The sequence below is a fragment of the Lemur catta genome, chromosome 1, assembly GCF_020740605.2.
Source record: "Lemur catta isolate mLemCat1 chromosome 1, mLemCat1.pri, whole genome shotgun sequence".
NCBI lineage: Eukaryota > Metazoa > Chordata > Mammalia > Primates > Lemuridae > Lemur > Lemur catta.
In genome coordinates this window covers 4889360-4911435 of record NC_059128.1, presented here as the reverse complement: position 1 = coordinate 4911435, position 22076 = coordinate 4889360, and the positions used below count along the sequence as shown (strand labels likewise).

At 44.6% G+C, this 22076-nt stretch overlaps 1 protein-coding gene across 9 annotated transcripts in view; it reads left to right on the top strand.

Moving 5' to 3' along the window:
- The window catches only part of WDR25 (WD repeat domain 25), a 131548-nt gene that overhangs the window by 88951 nt on the left and 20521 nt on the right, over positions 1–22076 (top strand). For all 9 annotated transcript variants that reach the window (XM_045560584.1, XM_045560600.1, XM_045560635.1 and 6 more), the window contains one exon: positions 8656–8786. In XM_045560584.1, the coding sequence (XP_045416540.1) occupies positions 8656–8786 (131 nt within the window). The remainder of the gene's footprint in view (positions 1–8655; positions 8787–22076) is intronic.

Genomic DNA, 22076 nt, shown 5'->3' with positions numbered 1-22076 from the left:
GGACAGCTAGCTGCACTCCAGTGGGAGAAATGTTAGCTCTGACGACTTTAGAACACTTGGCATAGGAAAAGTGAGAAGCATCCAAATGAAAACCACGGCAAAGAGCTCATGGAGCTTTGCAGAAGGGGCTTCAGAGGAGGCTTCTTGTTGGGCTAAGCCTTTAAAGTGGTGCCGGCTTCTGTGGGTCCTTGGAGGAAGTGCTCCAGGGGCCTTCTCCATCCTTCGGCTCATGGCCTTCCCCAGCACATCTCAGGAGGACTCAATCAGGAGTCCTTCAGGGGCCTGTGGGGACCAGGAAGGAAATACATAGTGAGTGCTGGCTGTGTTGTGTGCCCCTAGCAAGTGGGCACATTTAAAAAGTCTGACACTTTTTATGTATTTGCTCCTTTAGTCCTAGGGGTTGTTGCTACTAGATCCCAAAGTGGAGGTGTAGAGGGGCCTGTAGCCCAGTGAGGTCTGAGTGAACAGTGGCTCCCCTGGCTACTGTGCTTCGAGTGCCTCCTTGCCCAGTGAACAGCTGCCCACCCACCTCCCTCCCGCCATGCAGGTAAGACCGCCTGCAGACTCTTCCTCCTTCTGAACTCTCTTTGTCATCTATAACCCCACCGGGCACCCCTGTCTAGCCCACTTGTGAACAGATGTTTCTCAAGGCTGTGTCCTCTTCAGCCTCTGCTGCCAATCTCTGTTCACAGCGAACATCCTGCCTCTCTTACTCTGAAAAGTGTTTCTCCCCTGTCTCAGCCTTGTTTTCTCCCTTTCTTTCTATACAACTTTGGAGTGAGTCGCTGACCCTAGTTCTGGATATTAAACCAGATATTATTAGACTTCATTAAACCGCCATGCCAGTTCTTACATAACACTAGGGAAAGGGCCTGGAGGTCCTTCACGTCTCCACCAACATGGAGCTCATGCCGGCCCTCTGGATGAATACAAGGTGGTTTTTAATCCAAAGTTTTTTTTTGTTCATCACAGTGATGATATTTACGTGTGTGTGTGTGTGTGTGTGTATTTAGTTGCAACTGAGTTACAGTTACCACCTTCACTGACTGACCCTGGAGCTAGTCATGATTATGGTGTGTTTGCTACTGGAATGGTGAATTCTGAGTTCCAGAAAACCAGCTTGCAAATAGGCCATTGAGACACACCTTGTTTGCAAGTTGAGAACTCTTTCTTTTTTCTTTTTCAATTTTGGAAAATTCAGTCTTGTCCAGAGAATTAAAAGCAGTGGCTGACTTTGGTCTGGGCAATGATTTTTTGGGTATGACCCCAAATACACAGGCAACAAAAGCAAAAATAGACAAATGGGATTGCATCAAACTAAAAAGCATCTATACAGGAAACAATTAACAGAGTGAAGAGACAAACCATGGATTGGGAGAAAATATTTGCAAACCATATATCCGATAAGGGGCCGATATTGAAAATAGATGAGGAACTCAATGCAGCAGCAAGAAAACAAATAACTTGATTAATGTACAGGCAAAGGATCTGAACGGACATTTCTCAAAAGAAGAGATATGAATGGCCAAAAGATATACGAAAAAATCCACAACGTCTCTAATGATCAGGGAAATGCAAATTAAAACCACAACGAAGTATCATCTCACACCTGTTAGAATGGCTGTTATCAAAAAGACAAATGATAACAAGTGTTAACCTGAATGTGGACAAAAGGGAATCCTTATACATTGCTGGTGGGAATGTAAATTAGTTCAGTCATTTTGTAAAGTAACATGGAGGTTCCTCAAAAAACTAAAAAAGAGAATTATCATATGATCCAGCAATTCCACTTCTCAGTGTATATCCAAAGGAATTGAAATTGGTATGTTGAAAGGATGTCTGTACTCCTGTGTTCATTTCAGCATCATTCACAATAGCCAGAGTATGGAAGCAACCTAAGTGTCCATCAGTGGATGAATGGATAAAGAAGATGTGGTTGGCCGGGCGAGGTGGCTCACTCCTTTAATCCTAGCATTTTGGGAGGCCGAGGAGGATCGCTTGAAGTCAGGAGTTTGAGACCAGCCTGAGCAAGAGCAAGACCCCGTCTCTATTAAAAATAGAAAAGAATTAGCTGTAACTAAGAACAGAAAAAAACAATTAGCCAGGTGTTGTGGTGTGTGCCTGTAGTCCCGGCTAGTGGGGAGGCTGAGGCAGGAGGATCCCTTAAGTCCAGGAGTTTGAGGTTGCTGTGAGCTAGGCTTACGCCACTGCACTCTAGCCCAGGCAACAGAGCAAGACTGTCTCAAAAAAAAAAGAAAACCGAAGTGGTGTGTGTACATGTACACAATGGAACACCATTTCTGTTATTTGCAACAACATAGCTGAACTTGGAGGACATTACACTAACTGAAATAAGGGAGGCACAGGAAGACAAACACTGCATCTCACTTTATGTGGAATCTAAAAATGTCCATCTCATAGAAGCAGGGAGTGGAAAGGTGGTTACCAGAGGCTGTGGGGAGGGGATGGGGAAAGTAGAGACATTGATCAAAGGGTGCAAAGTTTTAGTTAGACTGGAGGAATATATTTTAGTAAATGATTGCACTGCATGGTGACCACAGTTAGTAATGTCTATTTCAAAATTGCTAAAAGAATAGATTTTTGGTGGTCCTCACCACAAAAAAATAAGTTGATAAAGTGATAGGTATGTTAATTAGCTTATTTGAATCTTTCTACAATGGATACATAGATCAAAACATCACATTGTACTCCATAGGTGTACACAATTATTATTTGTCAATTAAATTGAAAAAGAAACACACAAAAAAGAATGGGAAGGAAAGAGAGTAGTTTTAAGAGTTCCAAGTATGTTATTAGAAGACAAATAAAAAAGTTAACTGCAACTACTCCAATTTCTTCTGTTACTGCTGTCATTCTGCTGTAGCCACTGTTTATTGGGCCCCATAATTTGTCTGGGACTTACTGTCTTACATGCATTGTTTCTTATTCTCACAACAACCTTTTAAGGTAGGTTTTATGATGCTGGTTTTACAGATGAGGACCTAGGGCTCTGAGAGAACTGCTGCTTGATCTGGAGGACCCAGTTGACAGGGGACATTGAGGTATAGGCCCATCGGCTGAGCCTTGCCCTTTCCTGGGCCTCTGCCCAGTTTGCCAAGACGGCCGCTGTTGTGATACATAGAGTTTGATTTGAAAGTTAGTAAGCTCCTTTTCTCGTTAACTTTGAGTCAGGATGGTTAAATTTACAGCTGGCTGAATACTTCCCAGAGGATGAGTGTAACGATATTGATTTTAGCGAAATGAGTCATATGCCTACTGCTTGGGAACATAAGCTCAATTACCACGAGCCAACAACATAAGCTTTCCCTTGTCAACATTTTTCCTACATGTTCGTGAGCCTGTGGATGTGAACAAAGAGCTAAGGAGAAGGAAAGGTCATGAATAACTGGCGGGTCTGAAGATGGGTGCAGAGAGCTGGGCCCTGAGATTAGACAAGTCCAGTCTCTGTCTCGGCATGGCTGACTCGTGGCTCTGGCTGTCTCTTACCTCGCTGAGCTTCCATTTCCCCAGCTGTGAGAAATGGGTTAATTACATCTACCACCCAGGGTGGTGGCGTGATACATGCAAGCTCCAGACAGGCCTGGAGGTAACAGTCTCCTAATAAATGTCAGTCCCCTCTCCTGGGCTGTGAACTGCTTGGCCAAGGCAGCCCCTGAGCTCCCTGGAGAGGAGGCCATGAGCTTCCTTTCTCTTTCCTGGGGACCCATACTTGGGCTTCATTTGACATGGATCAAATACCCATCAGGTGCCAGGAGCTAGGCTGGGAGCCAGACATGCTGAATGGAAAAGGAGGGCCCTCATGGACCCAGAGTCCTGCGTGGTGATAGGATCCCAAGGGTAGGTGTTCAGGTGGACAGGTAGTGTTGCCCTGGCCACATGGGTGGTCACCTCAGGGGAGCTCCATGTCTGCACCTGAGAAAGGAGGAAGGGCAGCTCCGAGGAGTTACCTGTCCAGCGTTACCAGGGGTTGTATCTCAGTAATAGTTGAGATGGGAGCACTGGTAGTAATGATACTGTCAATAGAACAAATTGAGTTTCTACATTAATGATAATTTATTTTTATTTGTATCATAATTGATTCAAGGTGAGAAGTGATTTTTCCTAACTCCAAGAAGATCTGAACAGTTTTTATGCTGGTTGAGCTCATTATAACAAGATCAATACAGTCAGTGTCAGTGGATTAAATATTTTAAAACTCAATTTCCTATAATAGGCATGTAGTGAATAAACAGAATTTTCTAGAACAAACAGATAAACAAGCAAGATGTAGCTCAAGGTTAAAGGTTATGTAATAACTAACTATTGTACTTAAAGTAGCATTGCCCAGGAGAGGATATGGTAAACAAGCTACTTGATTTACGAAGAGGTAGAGTAAGAACAAACCTGACAAGATAAGACCTTCACCTACAGCATGGCTTATGTTTGTATTCAAGATATTTCACTGATAAATATTTTCCAGCCTTTATCCATATTTCTTTAACAAATGGAAAGGGCAGCCCAGGGCATTGTATTCTCAGTGCCTCATGACAAAAGCTCAAAAATCGTTAATCTCTCAAGGTTCTTGCTGTTAAAAACCTGGATCCCTTGGTCTTAGCTTTTAATTTAACCAAGGATGAATCCAATAATTTGAGGTTTAATTTTTCAAACTATAATAGCTCCCTTTTGCTTGTTGCCGTTTGCCGTGCTATGTAGAATGCTTGATGCACCACATTGCATTCGGTCCCCACGATGGCCTTATATTTATGCGGGCATGAGACAGCAGTGAAGGGACTTGTCCAGGGTCTGCGTGGCTCTTAACTCTTCCGCAGTGCCACCTCCTGTTTCAAATTGCATGTTAGACAATGACGGCTATGGTCCTGATTTCTGAAACCAAGTCTTAATTGAGAACGTCTTGGTAGAATTTTTCCCTTAGTGTTTTTCACTAGGTATCTGGAAGCTTATTCAAAAATTTTAAAAATCTTTTAGTTTTGGACCCTTTTAACAAAGAAAAATTGTAAAGATCTGGTTAATTATAAGGAAAAGTAGGGAAAACATATAAACTATAGCTTGTCTTCTAAATGGAAAATTTTAGTATTTAAAAGACAGATTCTCAATCTCCTTAGGGGATTGAGGAAAAATAACATTCAGAATTTTGTTTTTTTAGCAGAAAAAGTTCAATCATCATCTTTTAGCAATTCACTTTCACTTTTCCTCCCCTTTTTCTTCCCCATCGTTGGCAAGACTGTATCACTACACTTTCTGAAAAAAACATATGGATAATTCACTGCCATTTCTGAAATTAAGCATATGGCTATATTCTGTGGTCCAAGAAACAAGGAAAAAATTTTCTCCAGGCAGATAGAGTTTGTCTTTCCTTTTGGATTTAAGGATTGGCCATGAATTTCAAATGAGCAAGAAGCTGGCCACTGAACGTTCTCAGCAGTAAGTGTAGTTGTCCCTGTCGGGAGAAGAAACTTCTGTCCCGTCTGGGCCTTATTGGTGGTGTGGGGGCTACAGTGATATCCTGCCTCACCTTTTCTGTTTAGGGGGACATGATGGTAGTCCCTGCCCTCAGCCTCCAGATGACCCCCTGCCACTTGGCTGAAACAAGTGTCCTGGGGCCTCGATGCTGCCACAGTGATCCTCTGAGTCTCTGGCATGGGCACGTGGGGACTAAGGTGGGGGCAGCCCTGCCTTGTCTGCCCTGGGTGGGGAACTTGCCACCTGGGCATGTCATGGTTGGTTCCTGATCACCAACTGTAGCTTAAAAGGCAGGGAAGAGCTTGAGTTCCAAGTGAGTTTCAGGAAAGAAAAAGAAGAATAAATTTGAGAAATACTAGATTTCCAATTATATTAATTCACCCAAAAGCAGTCTTTTGGTTTATTTGAGAGTGTTTGTCTACTGACCTAGTAAGAGAGGGACATAGCACCCAGACCACACACAAGTCTGCTCATCTCTCTGATGGCTTTAAAAAAACATTATTTATTAGAAAAACAATATTATAGCAAAAAATATTAGTATAATTAAATTTATCTCTCTGCTACTAGAATAGCTCATTTCATTTTGGTGAGTCTCTCTCCAGTCTTTGTCCATATCAATTCCTATTTAATACTGTTGTAGTTGAAGAGCAGGTATCAAGTATTGCCACCTTGCCGCAGTCTGTTCGTGATTCCAGTGTTAAATGGCTCTTCAGCATCCTGTGTGGCAGAGAACCATGCTTGCCTCAACTGCTCCCCTTGGGTTGGACAGCGAGATGGCTGTTTATTGTCCCTTCACCGTTATGGATTGTGTAGCCTGAAGTGGTTGGCTCCTGTTGACGCAGGGTGGCCATGAGCATCTTCTATGCCACATGCACTGCATCTTGCAGCAAAACAGTTGAGATCCTTCTGGAGCTTAAAGAGGTGTAGAGTCTTCATTTACAAGAACTCATGTTTTTCCAAAATTTTCTCTGATGCCAGATGACTACCAATGGTAGGCCCCTAGAAGACATTAGAAAAAAAAATCAACACACTTAATTATCCATTATGGTAACCATGACGCTTGCACAAAGGATGAAAGAGTGACTGCTTCCAAAAAATTTGGAAACAGTGTTTTTCTAATCTGTTTTAAAATCCTTTAAAGGAAAATTGCAGTGGCTTTTGAGCTGGGTTGTTAAAAATATGAGAATGCAATAATACCTTCTGATTAGTTGTTGGAGCCCTTATTTGACTTTAGGGGAAATGGAGCTTGGCTAGCAAAATGTTCACAAAATCCTTTGCCTCATTGGTGGATGGAAGTGGAACGTGTCTCCCTTGTGGCCCGTGGTGAACATCTTCCATCCAGGCCCACACAGCTCTGGGAAGAACTTTTGTCAGCTTTGGGAGAGTGCAGGGGATAAACTGAACCGACAGCCAGGATACTTTCAAATCACTGAGCCACAAAAAGCTCCCTACATTTTAAAAAAATGGAAGTGTATTCAATCCTTGTTGCTCATATGATTTTTAATGATTTCAAAGAGATTTGTTGACACTCTTAATAAATGGCATATCAAAATGTACTCTAAAATATTGGTTATGTTATCCTTGTCTCACGCTTAAAAATGTTCTATTTTTGGTATTTTAAAAATGTTCATAATATATTGGCACAGTGGCACATTATATAACTAATTAACAACAATTCTTGTGTTGGCGATGTGTGCTTAAGGCTTTTCATCGAGGGGGTGTACCATCAGATGAGTTTAGAGACTGGCTCTGGGTGGAGTGGATCTATGCAGTCTCCGGCTGTGACTCTTGTGAGAACTGATCGTGACTTTCCTTCCTCACCTGGGAGCTGGTGGAGCACTTAACTAAGTGTGTGGGGGTTGCCAAACACACAGCAGGGCAACCTTTAGTGCTTTCTCAATTGAGAATTCAGAAACACCGCTTCTCGGGTTTCTGGAAGAGGAAATGATGCTCGAGATCTGGGCATCTTGTTGGTCTCTTTCTTGGTCACCCGCTTCCTGGTTCCCTCAGCTGCCCACTCTCTCAGTCCAGTGGGTTCCCCTGGGCCCAGGGTAGTCACAGTTCTCCCTCCTGGGCTATGGGAGCCCTTCCAGTGTCTCCAAGGGAAGCCTCCTCCACGTGTCTGGCTGGGTGGCATGTAGCAGGTGCTGTGCCTGGTAAGTGGGCCCAGCTGTGGGGGACATGGCAGGGTTCGTGCTCAGACTCTTTGAGGCTGGCCCTGTTTCTCCATGCAGTTTCCAGCAGATTAAATGTGAATGGATAAGAACTACCGTCAGTGTTCTGGCACATAGAGGCAGCTCTGGGCAGTGGAAGGAGCCCCAGCTTTGACCTGCCCTGGATGATGACATTTCTGAAGTTGATATAGCTTACCTCTAAAAGATCATGGTGACTAAATCACACTGTGTGTGTGTGTGTGTGCGTGCGCGTGTGCGTGTGTGTGTGTGTGCGTGTGCGTGTGTGTGCATGCACACAGATCTTTACCACAATGCATATAAGTGCTTGACAAGAATTTAGGACAGATATGTAAAGGCCAAGGACTGTCTTGAGTCCTGTGAAGCCAGTGAGACCCCTGTCATCCACACTACCCTGTCCATTCTGTGGGTTTTGGGCTGCTATGATGGCCACTCTGATTTATCACCCAGTGTATGAGTCACCCCCACCTGCTACACTCTATAGCAAACCATTCATCCATTATTGTAAGATGGCTTATCCTGAAAAATATCACCTTGGAGCAATCCTGTTTTGGACTTTCAGACTCCCAGATAAATAATCTACTGTATTAACTGTGCAGCCTTGGAAATGTTACCTAATCTCCTTGGGCTTTGTTGTTTTCAGCTGTAAAGTGGGCTTAGGGTCCTCGTGTGGTTTAAATGAGTTAATATGTGTAATGCTTACAGAGCACATGAGAGGTGGCATTCGTGGATCCAGCCATCTGGCCTAGCCCTGGGGAAAGAGAGATGTTCAGCTGGTCAGAGGTGGGGCTGGCCAGAGAATGAATGAAGGCAAATGTGGCTGCTGCTGTTGTGTTTTCAGGAAGTTTCCGTTGGGCCACATCAGGCCTAGGTGAGCTGTTTGCCCGTGGGCTCCATACCAGATGGTATCTTAGTTTCAAGATACGTATTTATTTTGTGATCTAAGTATTTTCTAACCCTCTCTTCTCTTTTTATGTTGTAGGAACCCAGCTATTTAGTGGTAAAAGTGACTTCAGAGTCACTGCCTTGAAATTTCATCCAAAAGACCACAGCGTTTTTTTATGTGGAGGCTTCAGCTCCGAAATGAAGGCTTGGGATATAAGGACCGGCAAGGTAATGACCATCTTCCTAGGTTGGCATTTCCACGGGAGAGCTTGCCTTGGCAATTTGAATAATTGGAGGTAGGTCAGCATCTATATATAGGACCCTTGAGATGGAATAATTACCACTTAATATTTAATCAGTGCTAAGCATGATTTTTAGGTGTTTTGAAAGAACATTCTTGAGTTGTCAGATTATTAAAACATCATAGGTTCAATTCTGTGTAGCATATTACTAAAAATATTTGTTGAACACTATTGTGTACAAATCCTTCCAGATGATATAAAACGAATCAACCTTGGGTTGCTGAAGGGAATTAGTGTATGGATACAGACAGATCTGGTGCAGAGGAGTGCTGTGTGTGTGTAAGCGCTGGTGAGAGAGAGATTAAGGGAGGGCCCGAGTGCTTTCAGCTCTCTGCAGGAGGCTTTAGAGGAGTTGCTGTTCATGATTTCCACTCTCACCCTTTCCCATACTCTACCACTCCTGTTGCCATCCCCACTTCATAAATGGCAACTCCATCCTTCGGGTTGTTGAGGCCCAAAACACCAGAGCCAGCCCTGTCTCTACTCTTCCCATCCAACCTTCACACCCAAACCATCAGCAGATCCTTCAGAACCGTAACACTTTCCCACGTCCACTGCTGCAGCTCCGGTCTCAGCTATCGTTGTCACTGACTAGGACAATTGCAGTATTTCCCTATCTGATCTCTCTCTTTCCCTCTCACCCCTTGCTCTCATTCTTACCACAGCAGCCAGAGTGGTCTGTTACAGTATAAGTCAGACATGTCACTCCCCTGATCAGAGTCCTCCAGGCTCTGGGCTCACTCACAGGCAAAGCCAGTGTCTCTCTGATGGTCCACGAGGCCTCAGTGAGCCTCCCTCACCGCTTCCTATCATCTCCAGCCCACTAGCCTCCTTGCCTTTCTTAGAACACACCAGCACATTCCTGCCTCAGGGCCTTTGCACTTGTTGCTCCTTCTGTGTGGAGGCTAGCTTCCTCCTGGGCTCTGCTCAGATGTTACCTGTCCAGTGAGGCCTCCCCTGCCACCGCCCCCTGGCATTCGTTAATCCCCTCTGTTACTTTATTTCTCTCCACAGCATTTATCACTTGGTGTTCTATGGATTTTACACGTTCATTCATTTGCCTGTCTCCCTCTACTCCCATGTAAGCTCTTTGAGGGAAGGGATTTTTGCCTGTTTGCTGCTGTCGTCTGGCTTCTAGAACAGTGCTTGGCACATAGTGGACACTTGGTAAATTGTGTTGCCTGAGTGAGTGAATGAAGGGGGAAGGCTGTCTTGCAGGGTGCGCGAATATGGAAGGTGCGATTGTGGGATGTGTGCAGGGACGGAGACCAGCTGGGCTTGGCTGGGCGTGGCCTCCAGGCCCCAGATGGGCCTGGGCAGAGAGACTTTCAGTGCTCTGTGTCTTGGTTGGGTTAACAGTAGGGAGCCACTGAGGTTTGTGAGCACCCGCTGCGCCCGTCCTGGATGGGTGTGGCCTCCAGGAGGTCTATACTGAGCAGAGGCTACCAAGTGATCTGGAGGGAGAAAGGGGACACAGCCTCTAAGGCCTAGATTCTAGGTTTGACTTCATGCTTCAGACTGGCCCCCGCAGGTCTGACATAAGCAGGCACTCGCTAAATTCCTATGGATTGAATGAATCCGATGAATGAATACTTTAACTTATGAAACCATTTCCTTGTGTTGGAGATGTAGGACATTTCAAAATTGTTTTGCCTTTCCTGACAGGCAGTTGGAAGGGGCTGCTGAGTTTTTGAGGAGAACCTAAAAATAGAGACCCTTTTCTTTACAGAGAATGGAAAGTTTTATCCGTAGATGAAATCTTGCTTAAAGTACTTCACAAGTGGGAACATAGATAGTGTACTCTTAAAAAAAAAAATCATATACTTTTCTTTTGCAAAGAAACTTTTAATAAAAATATTTGGGAAAGAGAGAAAAATTACCCATAAAGAAGTGGACACAGTGGAATTAAAAAAACACCAGAATACTTTATATTTAGGATATAAATGTATGATAAATAAAACATTTGAATGTGGTGTACGAACTGGAAACTCTTAGACCATTTGAAGTGGGCCCTCCTGATCGCCCTGCCCTCCTGACAGCCACGTCCCCTAAGGATGCACTCACTGTTTTTAGCCCAAAGACCAAACACGAAAGAAATTACTCACCAAGGACGCCATCTGATTTAAGAGTTTGTTAAAAATATCGGATTTTTTCCTAGGGCAGACGCCAGCTGACGAGCTTTGCAAATGCTGGGGGAGAAGCAATTAGAAGCAGATGTTGCTGTGACTGGTATTGGCATGTTTGCGAGTCTCTCCCAAGCTAATAATGTGGGTAAAGGGATCTGTGCAATATTTGTTTTTACTTCCTTTTTACCAACAATCCTCCCCCGCCGGGTCACAGGGCTAGTTCCATTTGCATCAGTCAGGCCCAGGGGGTAGCACTCCTTGCTGCTTTGACGGGGTGGTGCCCAGGTGTCTTACGTGGACTCAGCAGGAGGACCAGGCAGGGCAGGAACAGGCTCCTTGCCCTCCAGGGGCTCCCAATGTGGGGCTGCTGGCTTCTGAGCCCTGTGGGCTCTGATGGAGCTGTGGCTCTGTCCCAGGTGCTGAAATCTCCAGCCCAGCCTGGACGTGTGTATGAACATCCAGAAACAAGCAGCTTGGCTTTTTCTGACAGCCTTCAGGGACAGCGGTGGGAAGTGTAGGTGGAAGCAGGAGGCACACAGACCTTATCTTAAAATCAAGACAAGTTTCCCCTTCTAAAGGCAATGGGGAAGGAGTGTTTTGTTATAAAAATAATTTCTAATCATATGACAAAATTGGAAAATTCAGGGGAAGAGAGCAGAGGGGCGGTCCAACCAGTCAAAGGTAAACATGGCTGCGGTCTAACCTTTATGGTATTGTGGGGTTGTAATGTTTTGATATTTTTCTTTTATTTTCCCCTGTTGTTTTTTTCTTAAATAAAAACACTGGTCTTATTTTTATACACAATTTTTATTTTCCTTTTCATATAGCATTATAAAGATATTCCTTGTTATTATAGACTCTTGTAAAATTTTCAGTAACATTCCTTTGACTCAGTGTGCCTTCCTGACCCACTCCCTGCCTTATCCTTAGTACTCAGTACGGAGTCCAACATAAGCAGGCACTTGATAAATACCTGTGGCATGAATGAATTAGATGAATGAATAACTTACTAAACCATTTCCTTGTGTTAGACACTTCAAACATTTTTTTGCCATTTAAAATTAATCAATGTGAGGGTAGAGATCAGGGATCAGCAAACTAAAGCCCAAGGCTAAATCCAGCTTTCTGCCCATGTTTGTAAATAAAATTGTACTGGAACACACTCATACTGATTCATTTACATATCATCTGTTGCTGCTTTCAAACTACAGTAGAAGAGTCGAGTAATTGCAACAAAGACCACATGGCCCTCAAAGCCAAGAATATTTACAATCTGGCTGACCCTTGGTATAGAGAGCCGTGGTTCTGACATCTGTCACCCTGGAGAGAGTGACCCTCACAGTGCCATAAAAGTCAGACTGCAGACATCCTAGGTCCAGGGCACACCATGTTCAGGCAGACTGCTGGGAGGAAGAAGAGTCAGAAAACTCCGTAGCAGCAGCATTAAGCCAGAGTTGATTGTCAGGATGGACCCTCCTGAGCTGGCTGATGTGGTGGGGATTGTACCCTATTCTGTGCATCCTTGCAGAAACCATTTGCTCAGAAAATGTCTTTTCCTGGGGGAGGAGGGGACAGGCAAAAACCTACCTCATGGGTACAAGGAGCACAATCTGGGTGACGGGCACACTTAAAACCCTGACTCAAGCATTATAAAAGCAACCCATATAATCAAAACCATTTGTACCCCCATAATATTTTGAAATGAAAAAAAAAATGTCTTTTCCAGATGGTAGAGAACTGTTCTTCAGTAAAGGCTACATAAGTCATTTCTCTCTCTTGCTATAACCTCCAAACTATCAAGATTTACTGTATTATAATTCTACTGTAAGAAACAACTTTGTGCATGTAGCTTCTCCCATATCTGGGTTTATTTCCTTAGGCTTGGGCCTCAGAACTCAAGTTGGTGGGTCAGAGCGCGTCAGGTAAGGAGCAGGTTTCTGCTGAAAAACACTGAGGCTAGTAGGGCCCTGGGGATGACAGTGAGGCCAGGCAGCCTCTTGCTGGGTCTTAGGGTTCGGGGTCTGATGAGCAGTTGGAACAGATACTTTTAAGCTGCTTTCCAGCCACGAGTTGTTTTGATTCCTTAAACCTAGCCAAATGATAAACGTTGGGATTTGGACTTCTCCAGGCCAGCCCAGTTCATCACAGCAAGTGGGCTGTCTGGCTCTCCTCCCTTCTCTCCTTGGCCGAGCTCCCCTCCGCCTCGGGTCTGATGCCTGGGCACGGCTCATCATTGCAAAGCGCCTGGCTGCCTTTCCAGCAGGTCAGCAGGATGTGTTCCGCATGGGCTTGCTTACTCGGAGCTGGCTTAGTGCCACTGCTGCAGAGTTTTCTGATGCTTCCTCTCAGCAGTCTGCTCGACATGGGTGTGGTCTGGACCTGGCATGTTTGTGTTCTGATCTTTATGGTACTGTGGGGGTCGCGTTCTCCGGAAGCCCCTCTGAGCATGCAGTGCCACTGGCCCGAGCTGCAGAAGATCTGGGCCCATGCCCTCCCTCTACCACTTGCTCAGCTGGGTGATCCCAGGCACATCCCTTAGGCAAAAGCCTCTCTAATCCACGATTTCCCAATTGGTATAGTAAAGGGGCGGGAGAAGGATATCTCCAAAGTAGAGTTTCTCAAACTCACACCTAGGAGAGCATCTGGGGTTCTTATTGGGGTACGGATTCTGTTTCTGCAGGTCTAGCATGAGGATGAGACCCTGCATTTCTAACAAGCTCCCAGGAGATGAAGGAGAAGATGGTGCATGGACCACTTTGAGAAGCCAGGGCCCAAAGGGCCCCTGAACTTAGAAGTTTCTTGCTTCTCCCATGTGAGCTCCCTTGGCCTTAACCCTTAGTTGGCCTGCACCGTCTGTGACCTGTCTCAGTGATAATGATGGCTCCTGACCAGCCAAATTGCCTGTGAGTGCCTAAGCTCCTTCATTCACAGGTGTTTGTGCCAAGGTCTGAGTCAAGTGGTCTTTGTGCCCTATGTCCCCCACAGGACATGGACCAGAGCAGGCTCTCAGGGTAACCTGGAGTAAACTGGTGGGCCCAGCTGCCACTCTCATAGTGATGGAGCCCTGCAGGAGCACCCACCTGCCTGCAGCGTCAGGGGCAGTGGCCACCCTGGGATCTGCACAGTGCGAGTAGCCCCTCCAACAAATAGGACGTGATGCTAATTGCAGTTCAGCTGTGGCTGGTTGTTCCAGAAGTGTGGAAAGAGGCAGGAGGACTTAGGAGAGTCTGTGTCAGATGAGGTACAGCGTGGAGGTGCAGGTACTGTAGTTCTCAGCCAAGGCTGAGCTCTCATGCTCCCCTGTGTTTGGATGATAGAGTTACTAGCCTCCCTGATTTCCAGCCTTGTGGTGCCCTGACCCTGTCTGTGCCAGCATGGAATGGGAGCTGCAGAGCTGCACAAGTCTCAGACGTGGACCCGGCTCTCCAGGGCCCCCAGCACTGTGGGAAATGTTCCAAGGTAGTCACCTTTAAGTTCACTTTAAGGGGACTGTATATTTTGAGCCAAAAGTTAGAATAGGTTGATAAAAGGAATTTCTCTCCTTGTATCATAAATCAAATTTGTCATGAAAGCTCATGTAGAGTCTTAAAAATCATATCGCATATTTAGTGAGTCACCCTTTTTGCAGGACTAAATTATGGAACCCCAATCTCAGCAAATTACCTCTCTGTTAAGGCAAGATTGAGCACTGGAAATTGGAGCAGCTCTGGAAAATCTAGGACATGTGGCTCCCGGAGCTGGGGAGCTTGGACTCTGCCCCAGTTCTTCCTCCTTTCTGTGTACAGGGTTGACATCGGGCAGGCTGGGGGCCGAGTGGTTCTTTTGATGTTGAACTCCTGCTCAAGCCCTGAGAGGGAGAGTTGCAGATGCATTCAGATTGCTGCCTTTGCTCCTCCAGGCCCTGTTGGTCCTCTAAACCCCAATTCCCTACTGGCGTTGGGGTTCTCATGATAAAATCAGCTCTGACAGACCAGCTCACTTTTCCTCCAGCACATTCTGGTATTGCTTTGACACGAATCATCAATATTTCATGCTTGTTCTACATCTTTTCTTTCTTTCTTTTTTTTTTAAGTTTGTATGGGGACATCTTGACTTTCAGATCTTAAGTTGGTTTCTTGGCCTTCTTCTTGAGCTGTGTTCCAGAGCCTCTGCAGGCACGTGTCCTCACGTGCAGGTGGCAGTGGAGCAGGGGGCTCGCCCTCAGGCCCGTGTGGGTCCTCAGTTCGGCTTCTCTTATCCCAGCCCCTCCCTCGTGTGCTGTGGCGTCACAGTAGAATGCATGCTCCCGAGGGAGCAGCTCTGCCTCATGCGCTGCTGCATTCCCAGTGCCTAGCGTGGTGCTGAGCACAGAGCAGGCCTGTCGCATGAATGACTGATAGCTCTAATCAAGACCAATTTTAAAAGTCCCTTTGAGGCCAGGCGCGGTGGCTCACACCTGTAATCCTAGCACTCTGGGAGGCTGAGGCGGGAGGATGGCTCGAGGTCAGGAGTTCGAGACCAGCCTGAGCAAGAGCGAGACCCCATCTCTACTAAAAATAGAAAGAAATTATCTGGCCAACTAAAAATATATATAGAAAAAATTAGCTGGGCATGGTGGCGCATGCCTGTAGTCCCAGCTACTCGGGAGGCTGAGGCAGTAGAATCGCTTAAGCCCGGGAGTTTGAGGTTGCTGTGAGCTAGGGTGACGCCACGGCACTCACTCTAGCCTGGGCAACAAAGTGAGACTCTGTCTCAAAAAAAAAAAAAAAAAAGTCCCTTTGAGTAATCAGCCCACCCAGCTGAAGGAGAAGCTGAGCCACAGTCATTGATTTGCTCACCTCCTGCCCCCACTGCGGCCTTCCTCCCTGGTTGCCAATAGTACCGGCTGGTACAGCAAGCCAGTGGTTGCTGGCCTACACTAACTGACCCAGGGCCATGGTCGGAGCCACCTGGGGAGTTCTCGTAACTATTGCTCCCAGGGTGGCCCAGGCATTGAGATCTTTGAAAACTTCCTAGGTGGTTCTAATGTATAGCCAGAGTTGGGAATCATAGCCTTAGGGGCTGCGGTTTGGGCATCTGGGTGAGAATCCTGAGTGGTTTTCTGTAGGGTGTCTGCCCATGTGGGTGAGAGCGTCCTTGGAATTTGCATTCCTGTGATGGCAGCTGTCTGAAAGACTCAGCTTTGCCTACTTGGTGCTAAGTGCCATCAGTTTCTGTGGCATTGTAGGCAGGTTGCTTATTTGCCCTAATGAGATTTTGATTACTCCCCATTTGTCTCTTTCATCTACTTTATATTAAGAAGCCTTTTTATTTGGACTCTTTGTGCTCTCTGCAGTTCTGACTATGCTTTGCTGCAAACCAAACTTTTTATGCAGATGGGAGTAGAAGCCTAATGGAGGCAGAGAGATGGGGAGGGCCACGATTCCCTCCCCAGATGGGACCTGGGGCTGTTCCTTGTCTTTTCTGAATTCCCATGTCCCCATCTGTCAAGGCGGGTAGGGCTGGGGCACTGGGTGATCTCTAGCACCCCTTTCAATGTCAGTACCGATGACCGCGCCTGGCCCACGTGAGCATTGTTCCGTGTGCTCTGTGTGTGCTAGCTCATAGCTCCTTTCCTTGCAGAGCCCTGGGAGACAGGCTGGGTGCTGCTGTCATCTCCTTCCCCTGTCAGGGCCCCTGAGGGCTCAGAAGGGTTTAGTCACATACGAGGAGCATATGGCCAGCTGATAGTGGGGTAAGACCTTGAACCTGGGTGTTTTTTGTTTGTTTCTTTGTTTTTTAAGAGATGGAGTCTCATTCTGTTGCCCAGGCTGGAGTGCAGTGCAATCTCGAACTCCCTGGCTCAAGTGATCCTCCCACCTCAGCCTCCCGAGTAGTTGGGATTCAAGCATGAGCCCCCAGGCCTGACTGAACCTGGGTGGTCTGACGCCCAAACCTTTGCAGGTCTTTTCATTCATGTTGTGAATGAAGCTTTAGTCTTGAATGTAAATACAGTCACGTGCTGCATAATAATGTTTCAGTCAATGTCAGGCTGCGTATATAATGTCATGGTGGTCCCATAAGGTTATAATAAAGCTGAAAAATGCCTATTGCCTAGTGATTGCCTGTAATATTCAGTATAGTAACATACTGTGCAGGTCTAGCCTAGGAGCAATAGGCAATACTGCATAGCCTTGGTGTGTGATAGGCTACCCCATCTAGGTTTATTAAGTACTGTACACGCTATGATGTTCCCACAATGACGAAATCGCCTAATGACACATTTCTCAGAACGTATCCCTGTTGTTAAGCTGTGCTTAACTGTAAAGATTTGTCAGTGAGGGCTATGCACTTTGTTCTTGGAGAAGCATGCATGGGACCACTCTGATGTTCACATGTTCACTCAGCCCTGCTGTGTGCAGCTCTGTGCCTGGTGTCAGGACCTGGCTGTGGGTGGGACAGCGGTGGGCCCTCCTCTGGGAGACCATAGCCCTGCAACCTCATGAAAACATAGTCCCAACACCTTTGTGAGGGCAGACTTTCTGCCCCCACGGTATAGGTGAGGAAACTGGTTCTGAAAGGTTCAGGTCCCAATGCAGGGGTGGGCAGGCACTGAGGGGCTTGGATATGGACCTAGGTCTCATTCTAACTTCCCCCTCTCCCTGTCATAGGACGAGGACACATTTCATTTATCAATGTCGGAAATATTTTCTGAGCCTCCACCAGAAACCAAGTGTTGTCCCAAGGCATGGGGCGATAAAATCTAGTCAGACAGTCCATACTTTCAAGAAGTTCACAGTCTGTAGAAGAGAATACAGAGCCCACTGCTGAAAACATCTGTTTCTTTTGATGGTTGATGGATTTATCATCCTCACTGGCTGCCTTCACAAGTGGCTGGGGAATCCCTGTGTGTCTCCCAAGCTGTCCAAAATCTTGGGCATAGGTGGGCAATTGATTCTCAGAATCCAGAACCTCTGAGAGCTGCCCCTATCCCAGACTTCCTCCTATACCACTTTCCCTGGGGCTGAGTAAGAAGGCTCCTGTTTAAACCTGATACGCCAGCTGCCAATGAGCTTGGGAGGCCTCATGGCACCTGAGAGGCTGATGTCCCAAGACTTTCACTAACACCTACCCCATTTGATAACTTTTGCCCTTAAAAGTGCAGCGTTGCATATCAGAAAATATAAAGCAGTTTCTTTGGGACTGTAATGATTATATAAATACAGTGTTTATGTAATTGTAATTTAGGAATCCTCTTTAATACATTTTGCCACTAAAATAAGCTCTATGATACACTGAACACACTTGAGGTTTTTGAAAATTTAATTTTTTTTGTTATTGATTCACAATGTTTTCACTTGAAAACTTATTTTAGCCTTGCCATAACTAATAGTGTCCAAAAAATCACGGGCTTGATGCCCTGGTTATATCTTGTCTTAATATACTTTAAAGTAAGTACTTATTAAATATCTTTTGGTAACTGTTATATTCACATACCATATAATTCACTCATTTAAAATGTACAATTCAGTGGTTTTTAGTATGTTTACAGAGTTAGGCAACCATCACTATAGTCGACATAGAACATTTTCATCACTTCAAAAAGAAACCATGTCCTTTAGCAGCCACCCCTAACCCCCAGCCCCCGGCAACCACGAATCTACTCTCTGTCTCTATAGATTTGTCTGTTATGAACATTTTACATAATGGAATCATACAGCATGTATCTTTTATAACTGGGTGTTCCACTTAACAGAATGTTTTCAAGGTTCATTTGCATTGTAGCCTGCCTGTATCAGGACTTCATTCCTTTATTTTATTCTGTTTTTTTATTGGACTTTGTTCTTTAGAGGAGTTTTAAGTTCACCAAAATAATTGAGCAGAAAGTACAGAGAGTTCCCGTATACTTCTGCCCCTACACACGCACAGCTTCCCCCGTTATCAACATCCCTCACAAGAGTGGCCCATTTGTCACAACTGATGAACCTACATTGACACGTCATTATCACCCAGAGCCCATAGTTTACATTAGGGTTCACTTTTGATGTTGTACCTTCTACAGGTTTAGACAAATGTGTAATGGCATGTGCTATAGACTGAATTTTTTTTTTTTTTTTTTTTTTTTTTTTTTTGGAGACAGAGTCTCACTCTGTTGCCTGGGCTAGAGTGCTGCAGCTTCTGCCTAGCTCACAGCATCCTCAAACTCCTGGGCTCAAGCAATCCTCCTGCCTCAGCCTCCCGAGTAGCTGGGACTACATGCATGTGCCACCATGCCCGGCTAATTTTTTCTATATATATTTTTTAGCTGTCCAAATCATTTCTTTCTATTTTTAGTAGAGACGGGGTCTCGCTCTTGCTCAGGCTGGTCTCGAACTCCTGACCTCGAGCCATCCTCCCGCCTCAGCCTCCCAGAGTGCTAGGATTACAGGCGTGAGCCACCGCGCCCAGCCTAGACTGAATTTTTGTGTCCCCCCAAAATTCATATGTTGAAGCCCTGATCCCTAATTTGATGATATTAGGAGGTAGGGCCTTTGGGTGGTAATTAGTTCATGAGGGTGGAGCCCTTAAGAATGGGATGAGTGCCCTTGTAAGAAGACACAAGAGAGAGATGAGTCTCTCTCTTCACCATGAGGGGATACAATGAGAAGGTGGCTGTTTGCAAACCTGGAACAGTGCCCTCACCAGACACCAGATCTGTTTCTATTGAGATATCCTCAAGCTCAAAGATTGTTTTCTTAGCCATGTCTAGAAAACCCATAAAAGGCATTCTTCATTTTTGTTACGGTGTTTTTGATCTCAAGTAGTTCTTTTTGGTCCTTTCTTAGAATTTCTACCTCTCTGCTTATAGTGCCCATCTGTTCTTGCATGATGTCTACTTTGTCCGTTAGCCCTTAGCATGTTAATCATAGTTGCTTTAAGTTCTATGTTTGATTCTAACATTCCTGCCTTTTCTGAGTCTGGTTCTGATGCCTGCTCTGTCTCTTCAAACTGTGTTTATTTATTTTTTTTGCTTTTTTCCCCTTTTAGTATGCCTTGTAATTCTTTCTTCCTAGGCAGACCAGGTGTACGAGGAGAAAGGAACTACTGTAAAAAGGATTTTAGTAATAAGGCATAAGGAAGTGTTCTGTAGTCCTGTGACTAGGTCAGCTTTTTTGTGAGCCTGTGTTTCTGGACTGTGAACTTCACACTTGCTTCTCAGCTCCCGCTCTCCACAGGATGGCTGGAGTGCCTGGACTTGGGTATTTGCTTCCTCCACATAGAAGGCTAGAGCCGACTGGCATTGAGTATTTCCCTTCTCCCACATGGAGGGCTAGACCAGCTGGGCATGGGCATTCCCCTTCCACGAGGTCAGTTAGGCTGTGCCTATACCCTGGCTAGGTAGTTTCTCCGGAGAGCAGACCTCCTTAAGAAGAACAGAATGCTCTGGTATATTTCAAACTAGTTCTTTTTCTCTTCCTCCCAGAAACATGTGGGGACTTTTCTCCAGTCTTCACTGTGAGAACCTAGTGGAGTTCCTAAAGGTAAAACGCACAAAATTTTTGGCGCCCCCTGGTGACTGGGTCCTTGGAGATTTTACTCTCTCAGACTTGTCCACACTGAGCCTCTAACAGCTTGTCAGTTATAATTCATTTTCCCTGCACTGATTCCTGTGGAGGTTTCTGCTCCGATAAATTGAGATGCTTTCTATTCACTTATCTCTGTCTCCAATTTTGAGGGCAGTGGTTTGCCCTGTGATTTCACTTCTCTTATGGATCTAAGAAGAGTTATTCAGTTTGTTCAGATTTTTACTTGCTGTTAGGAAACTATTGATTTATAAGCTCCTTACATGCCAGACCATTAGCCAGAAGTCTTTCACTCCTTTTTATGGCCAAATAATATTCCATTGTGTGGATATACCACATTGTGTTTATGCATTCACCAGTTGATAGACATTTACATTATTTCCATTTTTTGGTTATTATGAATAATGCTGTTGTGAACATTTGTTTATAAATTTTTGTGTGGACATATGTTTTCATTTCTCTTGGTTCTACCTAGAAGTGAAATTGCTAAGTCAGGGTGGTTTTATGTGTAACCTTTTGAGAAACTGTTAGACTGCTTTCCAAAGTGGTGGTACCATTTTACATTCCTACCAGTAGTGTATGAGGGTTTCAATTTTTCCATGTCCTCACCAACACTTGTTATTACTTGTCTTTTTGATTATACCCATTCTAGTGGGTACAAACTGGCATCTTGTTTGGTCTCTTTGAGATTTGATATAGGACTATTCAGATTGTATATTTCTTTATGAGTGAGCTTTGGTAGTTTTTGTGCCTCAAAGAATCAGTTCATTTCAGTCTAAGTTGTGAAATTTATGTATACAAACTTATTCTTAATATTCCCTTATCCTTTTGATATCTTTAGAGTCTATAGTGATATCTCCTTTTTCATTCCTGATAATGGTATTTGTGGGTTTTTTTTTACTTAGTCATTGTAGCTAGAGATTTATCAATCTTATTGATCATTTCAATAACATGTTGATTTTCTCTATTTTTCTATTTTCAAACTTACTTAATTTCTGCTGTAATTTTTATTTTCTTCCTTCTGCTTGCTTTGAGTTTAATTTACTCCCGCCCCCGATTTCTTAAGGAGGCATATTAGGTCATTGATTTGAGATCTTTTTAAATATAAACATTTTAATGGTATATATTTTCCTCTAAGCACTGCTTTATCTGTATCCCACAAATTTTGATGTGCTGTATTCTAATTTTAATTCAATTAAAAATATTATCTAATTTTATTTTAATGTTCTCTTTGACATATGGGTTATTTAGAAGTGATTGTTTAATTTCCAGATATGTGGAGATTTTCCAGATATCTTTCTGTCATTAATTTCTAGTTCAATTCTGTTATAATCAGAAAACATACTTTGTATGATTTTAATTCTTTTAGATTTGTTAATGGTTAGTTTTATGGACCCGCATATAGGCTGTTTTGTTCAATGGTCCACATGCTCTTGTGTATTTTGCTATTGTTGGGTGGAATGTTCTATAAATGGCAACTTGGTCAACTTGGTTGATGGTGTTCAGTTCTTCTATATCCTTGCTGATTTTTTGTTGACTTGTTCTTTAGTTATTTAGAGAGGAGTGTTG